At 31.5% G+C, this 22,448-nt stretch overlaps 1 protein-coding gene and 2 non-coding genes across 3 annotated transcripts; 2 read left to right on the top strand and 1 right to left on the bottom strand.

Annotated features, from left to right (window-relative positions):
- Positions 1-1,440: 1,440 nt before the first annotated feature.
- Positions 1,441-8,231, bottom strand: LOC131596193 (L-arabinokinase-like). The gene is made up of 28 exons (XM_058868778.1): positions 7,950-8,231; positions 7,650-7,757; positions 7,495-7,563; positions 7,296-7,379; positions 7,112-7,188; positions 6,945-7,011; positions 6,613-6,670; positions 6,460-6,527; positions 6,313-6,375; positions 5,949-6,002; positions 5,759-5,861; positions 5,567-5,676; positions 5,327-5,446; positions 5,123-5,179; positions 4,809-4,975; positions 4,568-4,709; positions 4,211-4,420; positions 3,966-4,096; positions 3,795-3,876; positions 3,621-3,708; positions 3,462-3,505; positions 3,271-3,366; positions 3,104-3,180; positions 2,836-3,033; positions 2,557-2,722; positions 2,393-2,464; positions 2,066-2,269; positions 1,441-1,983 (listed from the first exon to the last, which is right to left on the bottom strand). The coding sequence occupies exons 1-28, from the start codon at positions 8,055-8,057 to the stop codon at positions 1,816-1,818; spliced, it is 2,991 nt and encodes a 996-aa protein (XP_058724761.1). The 5' UTR covers positions 8,058-8,231; the 3' UTR covers positions 1,441-1,815.
- Positions 8,232-17,402: 9,171 nt separating this feature from the next.
- On the top strand, positions 17,403-17,532 carry LOC131600924 (small nucleolar RNA snoR77). The gene has a single exon (XR_009283527.1). It is a non-coding gene; the product is annotated as a small nucleolar RNA snoR77 (small nucleolar RNA).
- Positions 17,533-17,818: 286 nt separating this feature from the next.
- LOC131600947 (small nucleolar RNA SNOR75) lies at positions 17,819-17,907 on the top strand. The gene has a single exon (XR_009283549.1). It is a non-coding gene; the product is annotated as a small nucleolar RNA SNOR75 (small nucleolar RNA).
- Positions 17,908-22,448: the final 4,541 nt, after the last annotated feature.

Raw genomic sequence — 22,448 nt, 5'->3', positions numbered from 1 at the left:
AAAATTCGTCTTAAAGACTTTAAAGTAGGCCAATTGGTGCGACTTTTCAATTCTCATTTGAAACTTTTCCGGGAAAGTTGAAGTCTAAGTGGTATGGACCATTTCTGGTTAAAAAGGTTAACAACTTTAGTGCTATTGTGGTAGAGGATCAAAAAATGAAGAAGTAATGGACGGTAAATGGTCAGAGGTTGAAGGTGTATCGGGGGATGTAAGTTTAATCGTGAAACAAGTGTAATTTCTCTTGGTGATACTTGATTGCCTTTGACCGTTGAGCTGACCGACGTTAAAAAAATGTTTATTGGGAGGCACCTCAATTTGTGAATATTCATCATGTTTTATGTGTTTTTTTATTGTTTTTCATTTTTGCATTTTTATCGAGCCAAAACAAACCTACCGGTAAAGTTATGTTTGCTGGTAGCAGAAAAAAATTATGTGTCTAATGTAGCGCGCACCGCGGGCTACAACACGCGTAATGCGTTCTTTGTGATTTTCGATTCTTGCTTGCAGAAAGATGTGCATGTAGCGTGCTACTCAAGGCGCATCACACGTTGTGTCTAAAAAAAATTAGGTTGGGCCCAACGTGGGACCCGATCCAACCCCCCTTCCTCTTTTCGTTTCAGTTAGGGTTAGAGAGGGTCTTTGCCTCTCTTTCCTTCATTTCAAATTTCTTCCTTCTTCCTCACTTATTCACACACTACTTTTTTTTCCTAGTTTAATATTCTACATTTCATTTGTCTCATCATCAACCTAAGGTAACTTCTTGCTTCCTTTCTTTCTTATAATTTGTGTTTTAGTTATATAATTAGGGATTTAGGATTTTGGTTAAATTTGTTGATGATTTGAGATTAGATTAGAGGTTAGAGTAGGTTTCCATAGTAGTTTTCATGGCTAAATTTGGTGGTTTTTGTATTTTAAACTTTTTTAATTTTCTATATACATTTCTTGAAAATTGAGGACTAGGGTATGTAATAGGTAGTTTATACATGTTATGTAAATGGAAAACGTGTTTGATAGGTAGTTTTATTGATCAATGCACTATTTTAGATGTTTTGAGGGACTGCATGTCTGCCATGGACGCTATTTTGGGTTGTAAAAAATTTCGGAGATGCATCTTCGAAATTTTTTAACGTTTTGATTCTCAAAATCGAAGATGCATCTCCGAAATTATTAATCTGCATTTTTTGACTTTTTTTGCCCGAACTCATTGCGTTTCATATGTATAATGCCTTTTTCACACACCATATAATCAAATGCAATTGGTAGGATTGTATATTGAAACACAATTCATGAAAATGAGATTTTCTTTGGAGTTGTTTGAGTGAAAATATTTGAAGATGAAAAGACTTTAAAACTCATGTATACATTAGACGCGCCCAAATTATATAATCCAGACAAATCTTGTCCATAAAAAAAACATTTTATAGGATTTTTGAGAACATATGAAAACATAATGGAACATAATAGAATTCATTTCGTCCGATCCTTCAAATATACAATGGAATGAGGTAGTTGCTTTGTTTCATTCCGTCAATTTATACAAGAAAATACATAATATATAATAAAATCTATGCTTCATTGATTTATTTCCCTTTTGTTCCACTTTATTCCATTATGTTTGCTTGTGCTCTGCTCCGTTCACTTTCATCAATCCAATCATAACTTTGGAGATATTTATGTAATATGTAGTTGGGGAATGCCAAACATATTTTATTTTTGTTGTAGATTTGCAATTCAATCTTATCATTCATTATGCGTGCGTATCTAGGTTGCATGAATACGAGCCATGATTGTGAGATACATAAATACAAGCCATGATCAGCTTTCATTCTCAGTCAAGACTGCATTAAAATCACCATAGCTCTCATCTTTTTTCAGGGTAGCCCGCCGAAGAATCTTCAGGTAGCCGAACTTTCCCGCACCTGGTGACGATCCCTCGAAAATAAACGGCAAGTAACCAGTAGCTTTTTTGTACCTCTGCTGAATCTGAAATCAAATTTCATTACAGGAGTTTAGACTTAGGAGTTTGATGAGGCCTTGCATGAATGTTAAATTCATAATAAAATACCTCGAAAATTTGTTCGCTGCTCTTGAGGCAATTTCTACCGATTACGCAAACTGTTCCACCCGAACCCCCGCCAGTGATCTTAGCGCCGCATAACGTCCCGCCTTCCGATTTAGACGCTGCACTATGCTGCAATTCTTGTACCAAGTGTACAAGCCTATCTGTTCCATCAGAGCCAAGTCCACAAGCACTATAGCTGTAGTGGCACTGCAAATCATAGTTTATACTAAATTATTTTTCTCACTCTAGCATCAAAGTTTCATTATAACATTTGTAAGAGTAAACGAAAATTAAGACGTTTGCGTTGATTGATTGAAGCTGTGGATGTACCTGATATAGCAATTCTCCTAATGTTGTAAGTTGATCGGTTGAACTTGCGGATGTCAGAAGCGCTTTGAAGGTCTGCGCACCACATTATAGCAGGGAGAATTAAGTAAAATGATATACATAATGAGTTACTTGTAACCGATTAATTTATCGAATGAAGTCCTAACCTTGACTCGGAAATTTTCATAGATAGGATGTATTGTGGGAGCTCTCACTCCGTAATTACACTTCTCATCAATAACAGTGACAGGATCGTTATGATTTTTATATTTCTCTAGAAATGTCTCGCCAGCAACAGATTCGGGTATAGTCTTGCCGTAAAGAGCCTCAAATCTAACAACAGAAGTTATAAGAAGGAACTCTATCATCAACAGAATGTAACATATGGAAATCAAAATTTTTGCGAATCACAGTAACTTTTTTGAATTAAGGAAAAAACGATTTACCTGTGAGGCATTAAATTGCACAAGTAATCTAAGGAGGTTTCTTGTTTAAGTAGCTCTATGTCGTCTTGTTCAACTTCATCGGAATTCAACCCATTTGCGGCACACATTTCGGTCAATACCTGAGAAGCCTGCGACTTTATCATCTTCATACCCATAAATGCCCCAATTCTGACAGATCCATAATCTGCACCTCCAACACTGAAATAGAACATTTTTTAACCAACCTGTGTCCGTAACGAAGAAAAAAATTATATAATAGAAAACCAACCTGTGTCTTATTCCAGAGTCGATTCCCCAAACACGGATATGACTTGGAATTTCGACAAGGCCGACAATTTCTGCAGGCTGCATTAACAACAAGCATTACCATAATATTGATTCTAAGGTCTAAAAAATACGAAAGCACCGAATTTTGTAGCTTGTAATGATACACACCTGACAAATCATAGCAAGAAGTTTGTTGGCTTCACCGCATGCTGAAGCCATCTGGTCCATGACACCGCATGGAGCTCCGACAATGTGATTTTCGACCTAATGGAAATTGAAACGAGAATGAGCGAGATTAAACATGTATATACAGCAGCATAGCGAATCCATTTCGATCATTATACTGGATATAGTCTAACCTTCTGGCAGAGCAAAGCCAGATCCCTTGAGCTGATATTTAATCCTGAGTTACAAAGAATCAATGATTTTAACACAACTTGCTCTCGCCGAAAACCAATTTTACTCTATGAGACGAATTAATAAAGTTTCCAAAAATAAATAAAGCGAAGCATTATTACCGTGAGCTGCTGCAATAGCAGCCATACTAGCCACCTCGATGGATGCAGAAGATGATACACCTTTCCCTTCTGGGACCGCGGATGAAACCTATACACATATTTGATTACATAATCGAAATCTTAGAAAACTTAATGGGGATAGGTTTGATAGCATAGGAAGAGAACAGGACGTACCAGCATGCTTATACTATCTTCAAATTTCACGCCCAATTCGGTCATTAAGACTAAAATTGCCCCAGCAACATATGCTGCCCACCTGCAAAAGTTTGTCAATAATCATATATTAGCATGATAGGATTCCAGTAGTGGCTTGTGCGAATGAAGTGATGCATTTGTGTTACCGACTTTTGCGATGGATCTTGAGCAAAGTATTTTCTCGCTTTCTTATATGAGATTGGCTTGTCTCCATCCATGAAATCAGACAAATCCATGTCAAACGTTGGACCGCGATTTCCTAATTCTGAGCCGTATGATACCTGACACGATCCAGATTCGGTTAAAATGCACATTAAGAGAAGTCATTATCATCTTCAAGAAAAGATGACGGTGTTGAATAAATGCACGGAAATTTAGTAAGTTCTCGACCATACAATTTGCAAGACAGCGGTTGGATTCCCGCCTTTGTCATTCTGTCTGGCCTCTGCATGTTTCCAAAGTCTATGCTTACTTGGATTGACTCTTTGCAAAGCAACATGACAGGCCTCTCTAATTGGCATCTGCAGGACAAGGCTACCAGAATAATCAGCAATACCGCCCATTACATCTAACCTTCCCGGAGCTCTCGTTACGAAAATTTCTTCCTGTCACAAAAATGTACAAAGTCAAAATGTGAAAGAATAAGCATTTGAAGTTAATAGATTATGTGACATAGCAACTGTTTCTTCGAAGGCGTGAGTTCAGAGACAATTAATTTATAAAATTTTATTTTCATATGAAACGATTAAGACCTCCCAATTGAAGAGATTAGCCGCAGCCTTGCGCTCTCTCCTAGTGTGTTTTGCAACCAACTCGGATAGGCTCTGTAAGAACGCCACGGTATCCGGAAGATCTTGGACATCTCCATGAAGAATGTCAAAGTCTTCAACGCCTCTAGAAAAACAGGAAATATAAAAATAAGAGGTAGTTAGTTATACTGCATATTACGAAACAGACAAGAAAATTATACCGACGAAGAGAAGCGACACTCACGAATGGGATCTAAAGCCTCTATCATCCAGAGGAGAACTAGGTAATGACTGGCTAAGTTGGTCTTCGGCTGTAGCATACCATTCAGGGATCGCAATATCTCGGCCGGGAGCTCTTTGGAGTTGATAACCAAGAACTATGGCATCGCGCAATCTTCTGGCGCCGCTAAGCTAAATATCATTAAGTAAAAAATATGAAATGAAAATCTAAGTTTAATCACTTTTGCAATATTTTCAAATTTTTCATTAAACTGAATTGATGACAAAATTTACGAAAAAACGAACGCGGTAATAAAACGGTAATCACAAATCCTTTACCTTATCTGATGCATAATTTTTTCCAAAAGCTGTCTCCTGAAGGATGTGAGCTGCTACCTGCAATACGCCAATAGCAAGTTAGGGAAAGGAACAACCTTAGAAGAATATAAATACCGAATAGTTCAAATAACAAAATAGAGGTAACACAATAGTGCTAACAAATAAGGGCTGAAGAGAACGTTAACAAAAGAAAAAGAGAGGTACCTCGCCACCATTAATGCCTGCTTCATAGCAGGGTTTCAAACTTATTGCACGTTCAAGATAAGGTCTCCAGTGACCGGTGATTAAATCTCGCCTGATCATTTCGACACCACATTGAGAATACTAAATTAAAAAAAAAAAACACAAGACGGTTATTATATCTTCTAAGACCCTCGGCAGCAACAACAACAACAAAACATTGAAGAGAAAAGCAAACTGATACAGAAAAAGACAATAGAATACCTCAAGCATATTTCTCAAAAACGGTTCTTCGTTGAAATAATCTCTTCTTACAAAGACAAAGGGACACTTGTACGCCAAGGCTTCACTAACGGTGCCATATCCAATTTTTCCTAAAATAATCATAAAAATTGCAATTATATATACTCTTCCGTTTAATTCAACTTGTTGCAATCATACAAGTTTCATACTAACCAAGCATACAGTCACATGCTGCAATAATGTCGGGCGTATATGCATCTTTAGCAAGTCTCCTAAAATTCGGTGGTAGCTCCGCATTTTCAGAAGCACCACAAACCTGGATAATGAAAGCAAGATTAGAAATGATGAAATATTATAAGCAATTTAATGAAAAGAATGATACAAAAAGTGGCGGAAGAAGTACCAAGCACAACCAGCCAGGAGGTAGAAACTCCTCCTTTAACTTCCATCCCGATGGCTAGATATAAAACAAGAGTCATTAGTCAAACATGCCACGAATATGAGAATCAAATAACAATTTTTTGCAAAATTGCAGCATTCTAGATGGTGTTGTTAAATCGCGGCTATAGTGGCGCTATAACATAGAGGAATTTGAAATAATCGTTATTATTCTGTACTACACTGTTTAGCACAAAATATTGCTAAATATAAGCTATAGCGGCGTTATGATACTGTTTTATAGAAAAATTGAACAAACCGCTACTTTTCAGTCATGAAAAAACGATTATCAAGTTTTTGTTTATAGAAGAGGGGATCAAAGAAATCACCTGGCCACCGAAGTTGAGAATAACTAGCTTCACATCATTAGGTACATCAAGCTCCTTCCTCACCTTTAACAAGCAAAATTACAAGCACATAGATTAGGAGTTAAATTACGCTATGGAATAGATCCACTGAAGTTTGGGAGGTAGTACCTCTTTTGCAGATTTGTGCAGCCTCCTCACTACCAAAGGGACATCAATAACATCGCGAAAAGCAGGCACTGTAAAATGGGAGATACCTCAGTTCTAGTTAATTGATAATTTAAGTCTGCGTTCAAATAATTCATTGTGTAAATATAGACATACTTGGACAATATCCCGGGAGGCGAATAAGGAACTCGCAATGGGAATAGTCCTCGGCTATCTGCATCAGTGTAAAATATTGATATTTGCCACAAGTTGTATAAAAGTGACTAAATGCTGAGCATACATATTATAAACATAATCAGTTATTTCTAAACAGACATCAATACAAACAATCAATAACGAAACTTTCACATTCAGCGATAAGCCACCAAACACAAAAGACTGAGGATCAGAATAGCACAAGTTATGTGTAGTTATGATATTCAATTCGTGTGCCATTCATATATTTAGGACATAGAAATATCCTTTGATATAAAGAGGATTATTGTCACCTGCCAAACTATTGAACGATGATGAAGTCCAGCAGCCATGACATACTCTGCGTAGATGAAGTCCCAACTGAAAGAACAAACACATGCACCAGAGTATTATGGACACGTAACAAAGGAATAGAACTAAGATTCTAAGAACGGAAAAATGGTAGTCTGACGTGAGTTACCTGAAATTGGTCACACAAACAGATCTAATGCCAGCATCTGCTGCGGCACGACACGCAACCGGAACAACATCAGAGACCTGTTTTCTCAAATCAACTTAAGTTACTTTAAGCATAAAACAAACTCGTAATATCATTTTCTTCTAATCACTTTTTCTTATCACCAAGGAAAGAATATTTCACATACCACTAAGTCAGCTTTGATAGAGTTCAGCCACTCAGTTTCCAATGCCAAGATTTTAGCTCGGGGCTTAACTGCTGTTTCAGAATACTACCATATCCAAATACAAAGTAACGGATCAGGAACGCAGATAATATCGGTGAAGCAACTATTTCAAAGCATTACAGCTATGAACAATCAAATATTCAATGTCATTTCAAATTACCTTCTCCAAAGAAGCCAGGCGATCGACGGTCAAAGCATCTGCCTGAACAGCTCCACAGTCCAAAAGCACCTATTTCAAAGAAGCATTCGAATTATGCTTACATTCTATCTATTAAAATCAACGAAAAAAACGAATGAATTAATACAAAAATTCACCTTGCGAATGAATAATCTAGGAGAGTCAACTTCAGAGGTAAAAACAAAATCAGGAGCACCAGTAACCACGTGCACATCATGTCCTGCATCGATCAAATGCCTCACCACCTACACATTCATTCATTCTTCCATTTCAAAATTCAAATTCCAATCTAATCATAACAAAAAAATCCTCTTTTTAAGAATTGGGTTGGTAAAAAAACAAAACCCAAAACCCAGAATCAAAAACCAATTTTTATTATTAATCGAGTATCCCATTTGACCAAAAACAAGGAAAAACCAAAAATTGAGAATTATTACCTCGGTGACTCGAGTTGCATGTCCAAAACCATGACCAGTAACGTAATAAGCAAAAACGAGATGTTTTCTGGAAGCTGATACGCCATCATTTTGTTGCTCGATCCTCATTTTGAGGTGTTTGGTTCAAACTCTATTCACTCTTTGTAATACAGAATGAGGGATATATTAAATAAATGATTATTAATTGTGTTGGTTATATATATTTTTGAGAATCAGTTTTTAGTTTTTTTGACAACTTATAATTGAGAATCATGGTCCTATTTAAGACACTGGATATGGATGATGACAAGGTTGTTATGGTTACATATAGGATAGGTATGAGTTGCGTGCAAAACTGTTTGAGGGTGTTTCAAGTTGGAAATACCATATAGGAAGGGGGGCAAATGGGCCTCTCCCCTAAAATTAAACATATCACTCCAGAGTTATGCTTTTACCATTATACCCTTACTTAAAGTTATTAATTTTTACAAAATATGCGCTTTTACTGGAAATTTAGAAAAAATACTGAATTTTTAAAAATTTCGTGAGTTTTTACCGGATTTTTTGAAATATCCGGTATTTTTTTACAAAAAAAAATGGTGATACCATAAATTTGAAATTTCTTAACTAAAATTTCCGGTATGATGTACCGAAATTTCCATTATTTTAAAAAAAAACTGTGATACAATAAATTTGAAATTTTCGGTATGTACCGGAAATTTCAAAGTAACTAAAATTTCCGGTATGATGTACCTGAAATTTCCGGTATGTTGTACCGACAATTTGACAGTGCATACCGAAAATTTCTTCCGGAAATTATTTGTATCTCAACATTTTTCAACAAAGATAAAATTGAGTTAAAAAAATATGGGGGTGCCAAGTATAAAAAAGGGGGTGGCATGTAGATTTCTCCAGAAATCCGAAAAAAATAGGACGGATGGACATTATGTAGGGTACATATTAAAATTTTGGCTTGTCTGATAAAAAATAAAAGCGGAACGGGTCTGCACGCACTGCAATTTTCTAATCTAATAATTACAAAATTTTATGTAAATTTGCACCCGCAAAAGTCTGGAAAAAAAAACAAAGTAGGAAGAGACGATCATATTAGAGGGTGCGGGTTTAAAATTTTAGTCTGTTCCACAAAAAAAATGCAAGTAAAACGGGCATGACTATGGGGTCAGGCCCGTTTTGTCATCCCTATAAGGATTAGAGGGTTACTTTGTACACCACATGGGGTGCTAGCGCACCCTTATGAAAAAACAAAAATGCCCAAAATTTCGTAATTGTATTTTCGGACACACCCATAATACACACATCTCAGCACTTTATAAGTGAATTGTCCTCATTTTGTCTAAAATTAGTCCAGAGATGCATCTCAGTAACAATATTAGGGTGGTTTCGAAAATTAGTGAATTTTACGGAAATGCATTTCTGGAAAAGGCCTTGTTTTGTCAAACCAGAAACAATTGCAGAATTTTGAAATAACATCATAAATCAACATCAAAATACTTAAAATTACATTGATAATCGTAAACGTAAATTTAACGTTACATTTCATTATGAACGGATGGTTCGAGACATTTCAACATCTATGGAATATCTTCGGTCGATCTTACAGTCGTCGCATCCACTTCAATCAAACTCTTTGTTTCGTAACGGCAAAATGTATTTCACATAACTCTTAAATCTTGATTCATCTTCAACTCAAAGTTGCTCAATTGTATCTTCCATGTTGAGAATAACAAGTGTGAGTTGGAAACTTTGAGATACAAAGTGTGGGGAAGTCCCACATTAAGTAGAAAAGTGGAGACTTGAGCATTTATAAGTGAGAGAACTCACGCACCTATCATCTTAACGTTTTAAATGAGTATGTGGTGTGTCTCTCACAAAGATGTGTTACTCAAAAAAGAAAAAAAACCAACGTAAATGCTTCGTCATGTTGACCACCCGAATAGTTTACCCAACAATGGTATCAGAGGTAGGTTCGAGTGTGGGACTAACTTCCTTGTATCGAAAGTACTCCTCATAGGTGGTGGATAGGAGATGTCCCATTGAAGAGTGTCAATGGTGGTACAAGTGTATGTGGATAAAAAGAGTTTCTACTTGAGGGGGAGCATTGTCGTGTGAGACTCACACTTGAGAGGGAGTTTGAGAATAACAAGTGAGTTGGAAACTTTGAGAAACAAAGTGTGGGGAAGTCTCACGTTGATTATAAAAATGGAGACTTGATCATTTATAAGTGATATAGCCCACACACCTATCACCTAAGGTTTTGGGTGAGTATGTGGTGTGTCACTCACAAAGTTGTGTTGCTCAAAAAGAGGAGAAAAAACAATGTAAATGCTCTCTCATGTTGACCCTCCGAATAGTTAACCCAACATTCTCTTCGTCGTCAATCATGGGTGAACGGTACCCGAATTTGACAACTCTTCGAATGTTTGGATATCGTAGAAGATTATTCAGTTTGGATTTCAGATCAATGAGAGGTGTGTCCTCGCTGACCCTAAATTGAAGTGGGAGATTTGTGCCATTGAAATACACAAATGCAAGATGAAAATATGTATTCATTCTTGTGTGGTTTTGTAATCAACATGAGATGAGAGACCCCATATTTATACAAGTTTTAGATTATTATGGACCTTAGAAACCTTATATTGTCTTAGAGGATATTATGGATATGCATTTTTGGAGTCACCATATTTTTTTCAAAATAAAGGTTTCTATGAAGATGCATTTTCGAATTACCCCATATTTAGTAGTTTTTGCAATTAAAATGGGGTTAGTCCGAAAGTGCATCTCCAGAATCACGCCACATACCCACTGTTCGTACAAAACCTGTTGCATGCATGGACAATGTTGTTAATAGTTTGAAACTAATTATTTTTTCTAAAATAAACCCCAATTGTTATACAATTAATGTTCAATATACATTACATATGTGTAATGTAACAAATTGTATTCATATTACGTTGACAACAATACATATAAAAAATGTATCACCACCTAAATACATATAGTTAGATTCAAAACACGTCTCACCACCTAAATCTATTTCCACGGGTGCCTTTGGCCTTTCCTTATTTGACTCTCTTTCAATCTCGCTCAACCTAGTGACCTCGTTCATCCTTTCTATAAAGTTATCCAGCCAAGTTTCAGCCTCTTTTGTGAAACGTGTCATCCACTCCGATGATGTTTTTCGTATAGGACACCCCGATTTTAGCCTTTTTGGTGAAAAATAATATTTAATTTAAAAAATTTAGACAAGTAAACTTTTTTTATTATAAATACAAAATTAAATATTCCTTATTATCCTATTAATAAAAAAATGTTTACTTGTCTAAATTTATTAAATAATTAATGAATTTGTTCTATAGTTCAAGAATATTAGTTTTCAATACATATTTAATACATATTTAGTATTAATGATATGAGTGATATTAATTAAGCGAAATTACAGTTTTGATCTCTCTATTTTATCTAATTCACGAAATTAGTCATTCTATTTTAAATTCAAACAGTTTTGTTCTTCCTATTTTAAATTCAAACAGTTTTAGTCCTCCTATCATATTTTTCATAAAAAATCATTGAGATTTTTTGTTTTTTAACTTATATTTTTATTCATAAAGTTCAATAATAAATTTATATATGATGATTTGTCATGGTTTACACGTAATTTGTCATTTAAAAAGTAAAAATATCGTTAATTTTAAATACATAATTATAAGAAGGGGACCAAAACTGTTTAAATTTAGAATGAAAGTCAATTTTGTGAATAAAAAAATATAAAAGACCAAAATTATAATTAAGTCTATTAATTAAAAATATCATTAAAAAATAATTTATTATTTCTCTCTCTTAAATATTTATTTCTTAGATTCATTAAAAAACGTAGACTATATAATAAATCAATATATTAATTATTTAATAAATTTAAACAATATTTTTTTTTATAAATAAATATAATCAAAGATGGTACTTTTAAAATAATATAAATAGTACTATTAAACTATTATATATACTATATAGTACTATTAAACTTTAATAGTATCTTCTTATAAATTGTAACATTATTTTGACTTTTCTTTGTTTATATATTTTTAATAGGTTAATCATTGTGATGTGGAATGACTACATTTTATGTTTAGAAAGTTGTTGAGCAGAGAGGATTGAGACATATTAGGTGTTACTATTTTGATGTTTGGCCAATTTTACTTTCCCTGAAAACGTGAGAAAGTCATGCTGTAAGGACCAATGTTACCAGCAGTTGAAAATGATGGTTCATACACAAATAATGATAGACGTGTAAATCTTCATTTTATATGTTTTGGGTGTGGGTGACGATTCATTGAGGGCGAGGATTCATTGAGGGCGTGTTTGAATTGGCGGTGGACAAAATTATATTTACCAGAATTGAGTTTGGTAGAATTGATTATATCACAATTGAGTTTATCATAATTGATTTATGTTTGGATATATTTATGTAAAAATCATCCCGAATCAATTCTGGAGGTAGAAGCTACAAATTATAGCTTCAAGTAGAATCAATTCTGGAGACAGAATCAATTATGGAGACAGAATCAATTATACTTTTGCATAACCAAACATCTTAAAATTACCCAAAAATTCTACACTCCCAGAATTGCTTTTAGCTTTTTCAAAAGCATAACCAAACATGCACCGAATTGGCCTAGTAATTGACATCCTGATTTTAAAGAGGGAAAGTTTTAGAGTATACTATGTTTAAATTTGAATTCATATTTGAGATTTATAATAATATACAAGAATACTATAAAGAATGATTGAATTATTATTTTTGTCCAAACAAAAAATAAATTTAAATGTTATATACAAGGAAAATAAGATTTCTCATCCCTCTAACCTTGTTTGGTTTTAAGATTTCTCCTCCCTCTAACATTGTTTGGTTTTAACATGTGGAATGAGAGAAATTTTTAAAAATTGTTTCAACCTTGTTTGGAAATACATAAATTTTAAAAGTATTTAATATTGTTGAAGAGGATTGAGGGTCTATCAAAAAGTATAGATTCTTGAAGTAAACATAAAAGGATTTGTTAAAAGGCATAAAATTGATAGTGTGTTAAAAAAATTGTGTTGGTTGATTAAAGGAAGTGGAAAAGTTTTAATAAATAGAAAGTCTAAAATTATATTTTCCACCTTTTAAATGTTTATGATTATGTTGACAAGTGTTTTTCTCAATATAATTTCTTTGATTATGTTTTTAACCCTCATTATTTCGCTTTACTTTGATTGAAAATTGTGTCTATCATTTCAAGATCTTTTTAATCATGCATGATGATGTAAGAAGGTTTTCAGATGAAGTGAGAGATGAAGTTTTGAGCAATTTAAAATAGTATGATATAAATTGCAACGAGTACCTTGGTTATGTCCAGTTCTCTCAAATCTTCAGTTGAATTTCTATGTTAAACCTTTTTGGTCAACTTCATCATTGACGTGCATGACACTTTTGATCCTTTTCTTCTTTGATAACCTTTGTCTTAATCAAAACTAGATATAAGATATTCTTAACAATCTCCCCCTTTTTGATGATGACAAACTCTTTGAATTCTTGTTTTAATAAGATTGAAAAATCTTCCTCGTTGTGTGTCTCCCCTTTTATTTAAGAATCTTGCACTTTTGTTCATTACCAGGAAGCACATAACCTTCTGATTTCTCCATGTAAATCTCCTCATCTAGATATCCATTAAGGAGTGTCGTATTTACGTCCATTTGATGAACTATAAGGTCATGCAAAGGAACTGATGCAAACGAAACTCCAATATCCTTGTGCTTACTACTAGTGCATATGTGTTGAAACAATCAACACATTCCTTTGGTCTAAGACCCTTGGCTACTAATCTATCACTGTAGGTGTTTAGTGTATCATCACTATGATACTTCCTTCTAAACATCCACTTGTACCCAATGGGTCTTGATCCTTTAGGTAGATTGATAAGTTTCCAAGTATGATCATTATCAAATCCATTTCGTCTTGGATAACATCATATGCCAAAAGGACGAGTCTTTTAAAGTTATTCCTTGTAAATCTTATGATCATCTTCCACTTGAAGAATAATAGGAATCTTATGAACAAAATTCTCACGATTTTCTTCTGCTAGGAAAAAGAAATATGTCGACAATCAATTTTGTTCGGTTATTGATCTTTAGTCTTTCAGACTCTCTTGTTTCTAAGCTTGGGTTGTTTTTCAACAATTTGTGCCAAACTTTGGTTTGTGTTTCAACAATCTGTGGAGAACCTTACTCACGAGGTTCTTCATTTGTTGGAAACTCGAATTCCTTATCCTCCTCGATAAGGTTCTCAAAATTCCACATCTCATGATTAGTTAAATATTAGACTCCAAATTCAGAGGTCTATATAAGTCATGATCCATCTTTAGATGATCTTTATATGCCTGAATTCATAATACCGATTCATGCCGGTTCTTGCAAGTAATTACTTTGATGTTTGAAACTGAAGCCTTGATAGTCGTTATCCTTTAAGATACTTATAAGATTGTTAGAAAATCAATTTCAATTGAAGGGATCGAGGCTAGAATCGTGAGCGGAATCACTTTCCTTATAAGTATTTCAAGCACTCTCAATATGTCTTAGAGTTGGAACGCAGGAATACCCAGGATAATTCAGCCTTTTATCGAGTTCGCGTAAGACCGACGAAAACTCTGATGTAGCGAAGAGTGTCTGGAATTTTAGTGAATATGATAGGCTTATCAGATTTTTTTCTGAATCTAGAATGTCCAATTTATAGGCTAAAGTGGTGTTGTTTCATAAGGTTGCGACCCTGTATGAAACACACACTTTCAATAACACTTTTGCTAAATGTTGCATTTTTTCGCCTACAACAACACTTTCAATCGTTGCACTGTTTCACCTACAGCAACAATTCTCAAAGGTTGCACTGTTTCGTATTCTGCAACACTTCAGAAAGTGTTGCCTATTTCTGATTCAAACTACAAACTGCCTACTACAACACTTCACGAAGTATTGTCTATTTTCATATTCAAATTGCAAACTTCACATAGATATTTTCTTGTCATTTTAAAACACACCCATGGTGATTAAATATTATTAAATATTAATAATTTCCAACAAGTATTGTTGGATTTTATTTATTTATTTTATAAATTGAAAATTCTTTGCATGCAATTGCATGACTAATCCTTCGAATTGAAGATAACCACAATAAACAACAAATTTATTTTTTAAAAGGTCTAACATTGTTGTAAATTCAAAATTCAGTTCAAATTCAAAATATCTAGTTAAGCTGGAAGAAATTATTATCATCTCAATCAAGTATTCTTGGGCGAACATTATAGAATTTATAATTTATAGAATTTATTTATAATTGTAAATTATTTTTCTTAAGTTTATAGGAGATTAAATATTAATAATATAAATAATATTAATTTAAAAATACAATAAAAGAACTAATTTATACTATTATGTTAATCATTAAGATCTTTTTTGAAATTGTAAGTTACTACATTATGTTGATTTTTTAAATAGGTTAATCATTGTGATGTGGAATGAGTACATTTTATCTTTAGAAATGGTGGAATAGAAGGGGTTGAGCCATATCTTAGGGTGAAGTACATTTTACATTCTATATTTGGATATTTGGCCCCCATCTTACATTCCGTGGAAATGTGGGAAAGTCATGTAGGGATTAGGGAGCAATGTTACCAGCAACTGAAAATGATGGGTCAATACACCATATAATGATACGTGTAAATCTTCTTTTTTTGTTATGGGTGTAGATAGGATGTATTGAGTTGGCCTACTTGTTTCCTTAGTTTTTTAAAGTCTATTTGAAATGATGAATTTGTTTGTTTTTGAAGGGGGGAGACTTTTAGAGTATAATTATGTTTAAAATTTTATATATAATTGATTTATAATAATTGCACTGTTATTTTTTTGTCCAAACAAAAATTAAATTTAATTGTTTAATAAAGGAATACTCCCTCTGGTCCTATTTATAAGAAGAAATTTGTTTTTTTAGATACATTGAGTGTGTGTTTGGATCCAATTCTATTTGCCGCCACCGCACGTTGGGAAACAGTGGAACGTGAATATTAAGAAGCTACAAGTTGTAGCTTTTCACTTGTCGTGGTTTTTGACCGTGATTTTCTCAAAATCACGATAGCAGGACAAGTTGCCAAACATACACTGAGTAACTAATGTATCAAGACAATATATGGGTCAAATACATTGTCTTTTCAATGAATCTAAAAAATAAAGTTTTTCTTATAAATAAGACCAGAGGGAGTATAAGTTTTCTCCTCCCTCTAACTAACATTGTTTGGTTCAACGGGTGGAATGATAAAGTTTTTTAAGAATTGTTCCAACATTGTTTGAAAATACATACTTTTAAAAGTATTTAATATTATTGAAGAGTATTTTAAGTTCTCTGCCAAATTTTTTGCATAGTAAATATAAAGTCTAAATAGTATTTTTCACCTTTTAAATATTTATGATTATATTGTGAAGTGTTTTCATACGTTGAGAGTACTGAAAACTTATAAAGGATACTCACGTCTTTATATGTTTGAAGAACAATGAAGTCGCCTATCAACGAGTCATAAATATGATCTTTCATGACATCATAGGTAAGTTTGTAGAAGTCTATATCAACAATATAATTATGAATCTAATAGCTAAGAACTATACTTGAAACATTTAATTCAAACTTTTACTAACTAATTAGCAGAAAAGTTGTCAATTTTTTTATAATTTTTTTTACAATTTAATTTACTATATAATTAATAAATTTTTAATTATTACCAAATAGACCGACAATTTTATTTTACCAATCCATAATAAAATATTAAGAAAATCAAAATGAACTTCCAAAGCAGAAAAAGAAAACAAAATATAAGTCATAGAAAGAAAAAAATTCAAAAAATTTATAATAATATTTATAAATATGAGTCAAAATAGGAAGAAATTTTTCCATCACTTAAATATTTATAAATATATTTTTAAAAATAAACTAAATTACATTAAGAAAATTAATTTCTAGATACAAATACAATATAACATACATTCTCAAATTCAAGGAAGAAGCGTTATTAATATTTAATAAACTTTACACAAAAAAAGAGTTTGGGGGTGTGGTAATGAATCATCAGAGTGAGAATAGTAACCATTAATGTTGAGTTCCATTTTATCACATGTCTCAACCCAAAACATAAAAAAAAGCCCACAAGAAAGAGTCTCCAAAAAACCCTAACTTGTTGCCCTTATATATACTCTCCCGAATCCACATCTTACACACATGTTCTCATTAGGGTTAACAATAACTTAGCTGCTCTCTGTTTTGTAGTTCCAATTCCAAAAATTGTTTGTTCCATTGATTCATTCGATTCGCACTTATGTTCTTTCTTGTTTATGTATTCTTAAATTGTGTTGTCGATTGAAATGATTATCGAGTGGTGATTCAGGCAGCCTACTTGCTAGAATATAATGGCATGAAAGGTGTTTAACTGCTCGTAAATCAAATTCTTTAGCTCTTCAGATTTGCTGAGATTTTTTTGTCTCTGAAGCTGGTCTAGTAAGCTCAAAGTACATTTGAGGTTTTTGAATCCCCTAAGAATCTATTTATTTTTGAAATTACAACGTCGTTGTTGTTGTTGGGCTTCTTTAATCTGGTCGGTGCGGATTAATTCGATTCCCATTTGACTCGTTCCCTTGAAGCAACATTAATTTGTGTTGTTCATTCAAAATTTTTCTCATGACCTATATTCATTATTAAGGTTTTGGGGTTATGTTTGAGCAACTACATTTTAAATAATTCTTGATTTTTTTTAATTCTATGTTTTGGTATTTAAGTTTGAAAAGATAGGAATAGGTGAAATTCTCAGTGATGATTATAACGATGACGAGTCCGATGTAATTTCCATTCAAAACAAGTATGAGGACGAAACGAGGCATTTGTCTGAGAGGATTTCACTTGGTTATTTTGTTTAATTTGTTATATTAATACTAAAACTTAGTTATTTTATTCTATTATTCATCAATCATCTCTTCTCTAATATGGGCAGAATAATGGTTTTTGGAATTACAATTTTTTCTTCTAAAATTTTTAAACAATGAATTGGTATCTTTGTGCTTCTCCAATTGCTCTAACTTTATTTTTTTATTTCATGATATCAAATTCTCCTATTGCTCTATCTTTCTCAATTATGTTCAGTTCATGATATCAGAAGAGAATTGATCAACAAATATTGACTGTAACGTTCATCAACAACAAACCCTAAAACAATGATAACAAATTTGTTCCATAATGGAAATCCTACATGAAAAAAGAGGATGAAGCTGAAGTGATAGCATGTGTTTTGCTGTGCTCACATTAGTTTGCTGTGTTCACTTATGTTTGTAGCTCTCATTTCAACTTCCACCTCTTTAATTTTTCATCCAAGCAAACCTTGTTAGTACATTCAAGCAGATTCATAAACAGGAAAAGGAGCCTGTAACAATCCAAGATTTAAGCATAACTGTATTCATTGTGACAATATCTAAGATATAAGCATAACTGTATTCATTGTGTGAACCAGATGAGAGAAGAGTGTGAAATATTTTAGGATTTTCTTGTGAGAGACACGATTGTATTTTACCATGGTTAATAATTGTACTTAACTTTGAGAACAACAAGAATGTGAAAGCTTGCTATTAAGAATGAAGATGGAAAAATGATAATCATTGAAGAAGTGTTATAAGATCCTATCATGGTTAACTTTGAAGAAAGACTATTTGTGATTACGAAGAATATTTTGAATTGTTTGATACTCAAATGATTGTTGAAGTAAACATTGACAAAGTATTAAACATTTCAATCTTCCATGAGAGAACTGGATATGAAGTGTTTTTAGGCAAAATCTCCATAACAAATTTTGAGTTCAATTCGATTCAAATGCATAAATTTGAGATCAATATGGTGTAAAATCTCACTTAATTTTTGATTTCAACAAGTTATAGAAATTCAATAGGGTTGACATGTATAAAACTTTAGTTCGATTCAGATGATATTTAAATTAAAATTTTGTCTTGGTTCAAGATCAACTTCTTGTGTAAAATATATATTTGGTTTGAAGACTAACTGCTTCAAACTTAGTTGATGTTTAGTTGGAAGATTAACCGCTTCAAATTGATGTTTAGTTGGAAGATTAACCGCTTCAAATTTATTCATTGTTAGTTTGGAGACTTACTGTTTCAAGCCCTGCTATTTGTTTACTTGTTTGGTTTCATGGGCATAACCTTTTAAAAATTCTCATGTATTCTGGAGATTTTTAAGATCAATTCTTGAGGACATAATTAAGTCTTCTTGACTGAACCTCTATATTTTTTTGGTGTTATTTCTCTTCCCTAATCTCCTTTATTTTTCAATAATTCTTTTACTTTAAATTTTTGTTGCATACTTATTCAACGGATTTTGATAAAAAAAATTTAAACTGATTTATTAAATAAATTTTTATTAAATCAACGATTTTTGAATCTCTATAATTTACCTCCTTTTGTGTATGGAGTCACTTGTCCAACAATATCTACTTCTTGGACAAGTGTGTTTATTCTTTCTCTCTCTATCTTACTTTGAACTTCATAGATTTCATCAAAGGGTGTCTCATACTTCTTTAGCAAAGTTATAGTAAAAAACATAATTGTTCTCTCTAGTGCTTAACAACTTATCATCAAATACATTGTTTCAAAGTTTGTTTACTACAACATTATTGATAGAATGAGTAGGGAGAAAAAACAATTTAAAATATAACCCCACAAATCAAAATCGACAAAATTAGGAAATATTTTCATTCTCTATTTCTATATAGTAAACCTTTCACCATTAAACGGTGGAGATTTGTTAAAACCTCCTGTTAAAAGAAAAAGTATTTGAATATATAATACTAACTATTTAAAGGATTAGTCTTATAACACAAGTTAAACTAAAATGCTAATTGGTAACAGAGTTACTTCAAACATTAAAGATAATGGTGGAGGGGAGGAGGATGGGAGAATTGTGTTATTTTAAAGTAAAAAACAATTTGTTAAAACTTTGATTTTAAAATCGTTTATATTAAGATAAACAAAAAAACATAGATGTGAGACTCCCTCTTAGAAAATTGAATTTTGTTATAGGATGTGAGACTTAACCACTTATACTTGAATTTCAACCCTATAACAAATGAGTTGTTAAATTTCATATTGATTATAAAAGGAGGAAATGTTGAATATATAAAAGAAGTAACTCGTATATCTATTGATTTAAAATTTTAAATGAATATGTAGTGTTAAAGTCTCTTTTGGTCAGAATCCGCATTCAATGGTCTCCCTAACATGTTACATGCGAAATTAAAATTTTTTTTCAATTAGGTTTGGTTTACCTTTTAAAGGATGAAAAAACAATTATAAAGGTGTATAATTGATTGTAGAATAATTTTGAGGTGTTTGATTTTTTTAAAATAGAATTGATTGAGCTTCAAAAATTGATTCTACTTTAAACTACTACTAGTAACAAACCCGTGCGAACCCGGGTTCTGGTAAGGGACGCGCATTTATTTTAAAGTATATTTTTTTAATAGAAAATATCTGGTACCTATAAAAAAATAATAATTGAATCTGTAGAAAAAAATTTGGTACTCGTAAAAAAATAATAATTGAATGTAAGAAAAATGTCTGGTACCCGTGAAAAATAATAATTAAATGTTTAGAAAAAGGTCTCGTACCGATAAAAATATTTAGATCAATAAGACTATGGTAATATATCTAAAAATAAATACTAAAAAATTTATTAATATAAATAATTATAAAAACAACAAAATTTATTCCGTGTTTGGATTGATACATTAAAAATTAATATATTTAGTTTAGGATATTACAATTTTATATTCTTATTATTTATTACAAATCTAAAACATATTTTTATTTATTAATTATGTACAATATTATATGATTTTTCTCATATGATTGATTTGTTAAGTTAAGAGTCTTTGTTAAGAAAATTTTTATTAACTATATTAATTTTAAAAAAATTATCAAATTCAACCTTCATATATAAATATTTAACATTTTTTACTTTCATATATTTACAATCATATCTAAAACAAAAATTCTTAACATTATGAAAATTATTCTATTTATTAAAAAATTATCAATAATTGTATTAATTTAGATTTAGAAATACTATCAATTTGAAATAACTATTATTGAATGATGAATGATGTGTTTCTCACTATCATAAATAAATACTATAAAATAAAATATAAGAAAAAGAGATTTGAGTATAAAATAAGAAATAGAGAACATAATAATAGTAATTATTAATTAATATTTAATTTTGTAATAATAGTCATTAAGTATCATTTGATTTTGTAATGGATTTAAATTTGTAAAATTGCTTCCATTAAATGCATAAAAATTTATGTTGTGCACCTGTACAATGATATTGATAAGGAATATAGATACAAAATAATTATCAGAATATATTATACTCCTATTTGTTATCAACATTATGACAATAGTATTTTTTTTCATTATGTGTATTGATTTATCAATGTGACATAAAAATATTTAAATTAAATAGTATGATTTTTCCCGCATATTTTTAATTAACAATTAAGTTTGTTTTCATTATTATTCAATTCTATCTCAATGGCTTCATTTTCCTGTTTCATATAATTTGTATATTAAGAAAAAACAATAAAAAATTATTTTTATTATAAAGAGAAAGTCTATTTTAATCGTTTTAAATGATTCTTAATTTACATTTAAAATAATATTCAATTTTTAAAAGTTAACTTAATTGTATTTATTACACCAATTCAATTTTATAACAGAAAAAAATAATTTAATATTATTTTCAATTTAAGATGCAATATTTTTAATAACATAATAATATTGAGAGGTATTAGACTTTTATAACTATAATTCAAAATAAAATTAAAATGTTATAGTATTACATTTTAATCAAAATATAGTATCGGGAAAAGGGAACATATCTTTCTTAGGAGAGAATGAAAAGAAGATCTTAAAAATAAAATATTGATGTTATTATACAAAAAGCAAACTGAGTGACTTGACAATGTCATTATTACATACTACTAGCGGGATATCCGTGCTATCGCACGGGGCCGTTTGGATTTAATATTACGTGGATAAGATCTATCTTATCAAGTTATTCCGTATATATTTAAACAATACTCATATTAATTGGATGACTATCGGAATAAAAATAAAACATATAGTATGTTAAATAAAATATATAAATAAAATATATATAGATATGTATTGCTTAAAATTATAAGTTTAACGTGTATGAACATAGTCATTAAAATCAATGCATATAAGAATAATAATAATAATTAGTAGATTTTTCTTATTTATTAAAATATTTGTAACTTGTTTCCGTTAATAAAAATAATTGTATCACCAATATCTTTTTCGCATTTATAAAAATATTTTTAACTTATTCACGTTTATAAATATAATTGTATA

This window comes from Vicia villosa, linkage group LG4, assembly GCF_029867415.1.
Source record: "Vicia villosa cultivar HV-30 ecotype Madison, WI linkage group LG4, Vvil1.0, whole genome shotgun sequence".
Classification (NCBI taxonomy): Eukaryota; Viridiplantae; Streptophyta; class Magnoliopsida; order Fabales; family Fabaceae; genus Vicia; species Vicia villosa.
This window is presented reverse-complemented; position numbering and strand designations above follow the sequence as displayed.

Bases quoted from the DNA above. Each gene is read 5' to 3' on its own strand.
- LOC131596193 (XM_058868778.1), bottom strand. From the start codon at position 8,057: ATGAGGATCGAGCAACAAAATGATGGCGTATCAGCTTCCAGAAAACAT. The intron at 6,376-6,459 runs GTACTACCTCCC...TGCTTGTTAAAG, and splicing joins TGCACAAATCTGCAAAAGAG to GTGAGGAAGGAGCTTGATGT. The intron at 3,506-3,620 runs GTAATAATGCTT...TTTGTAACTCAG, and splicing joins TGCTATTGCAGCAGCTCACG to GATTAAATATCAGCTCAAGG.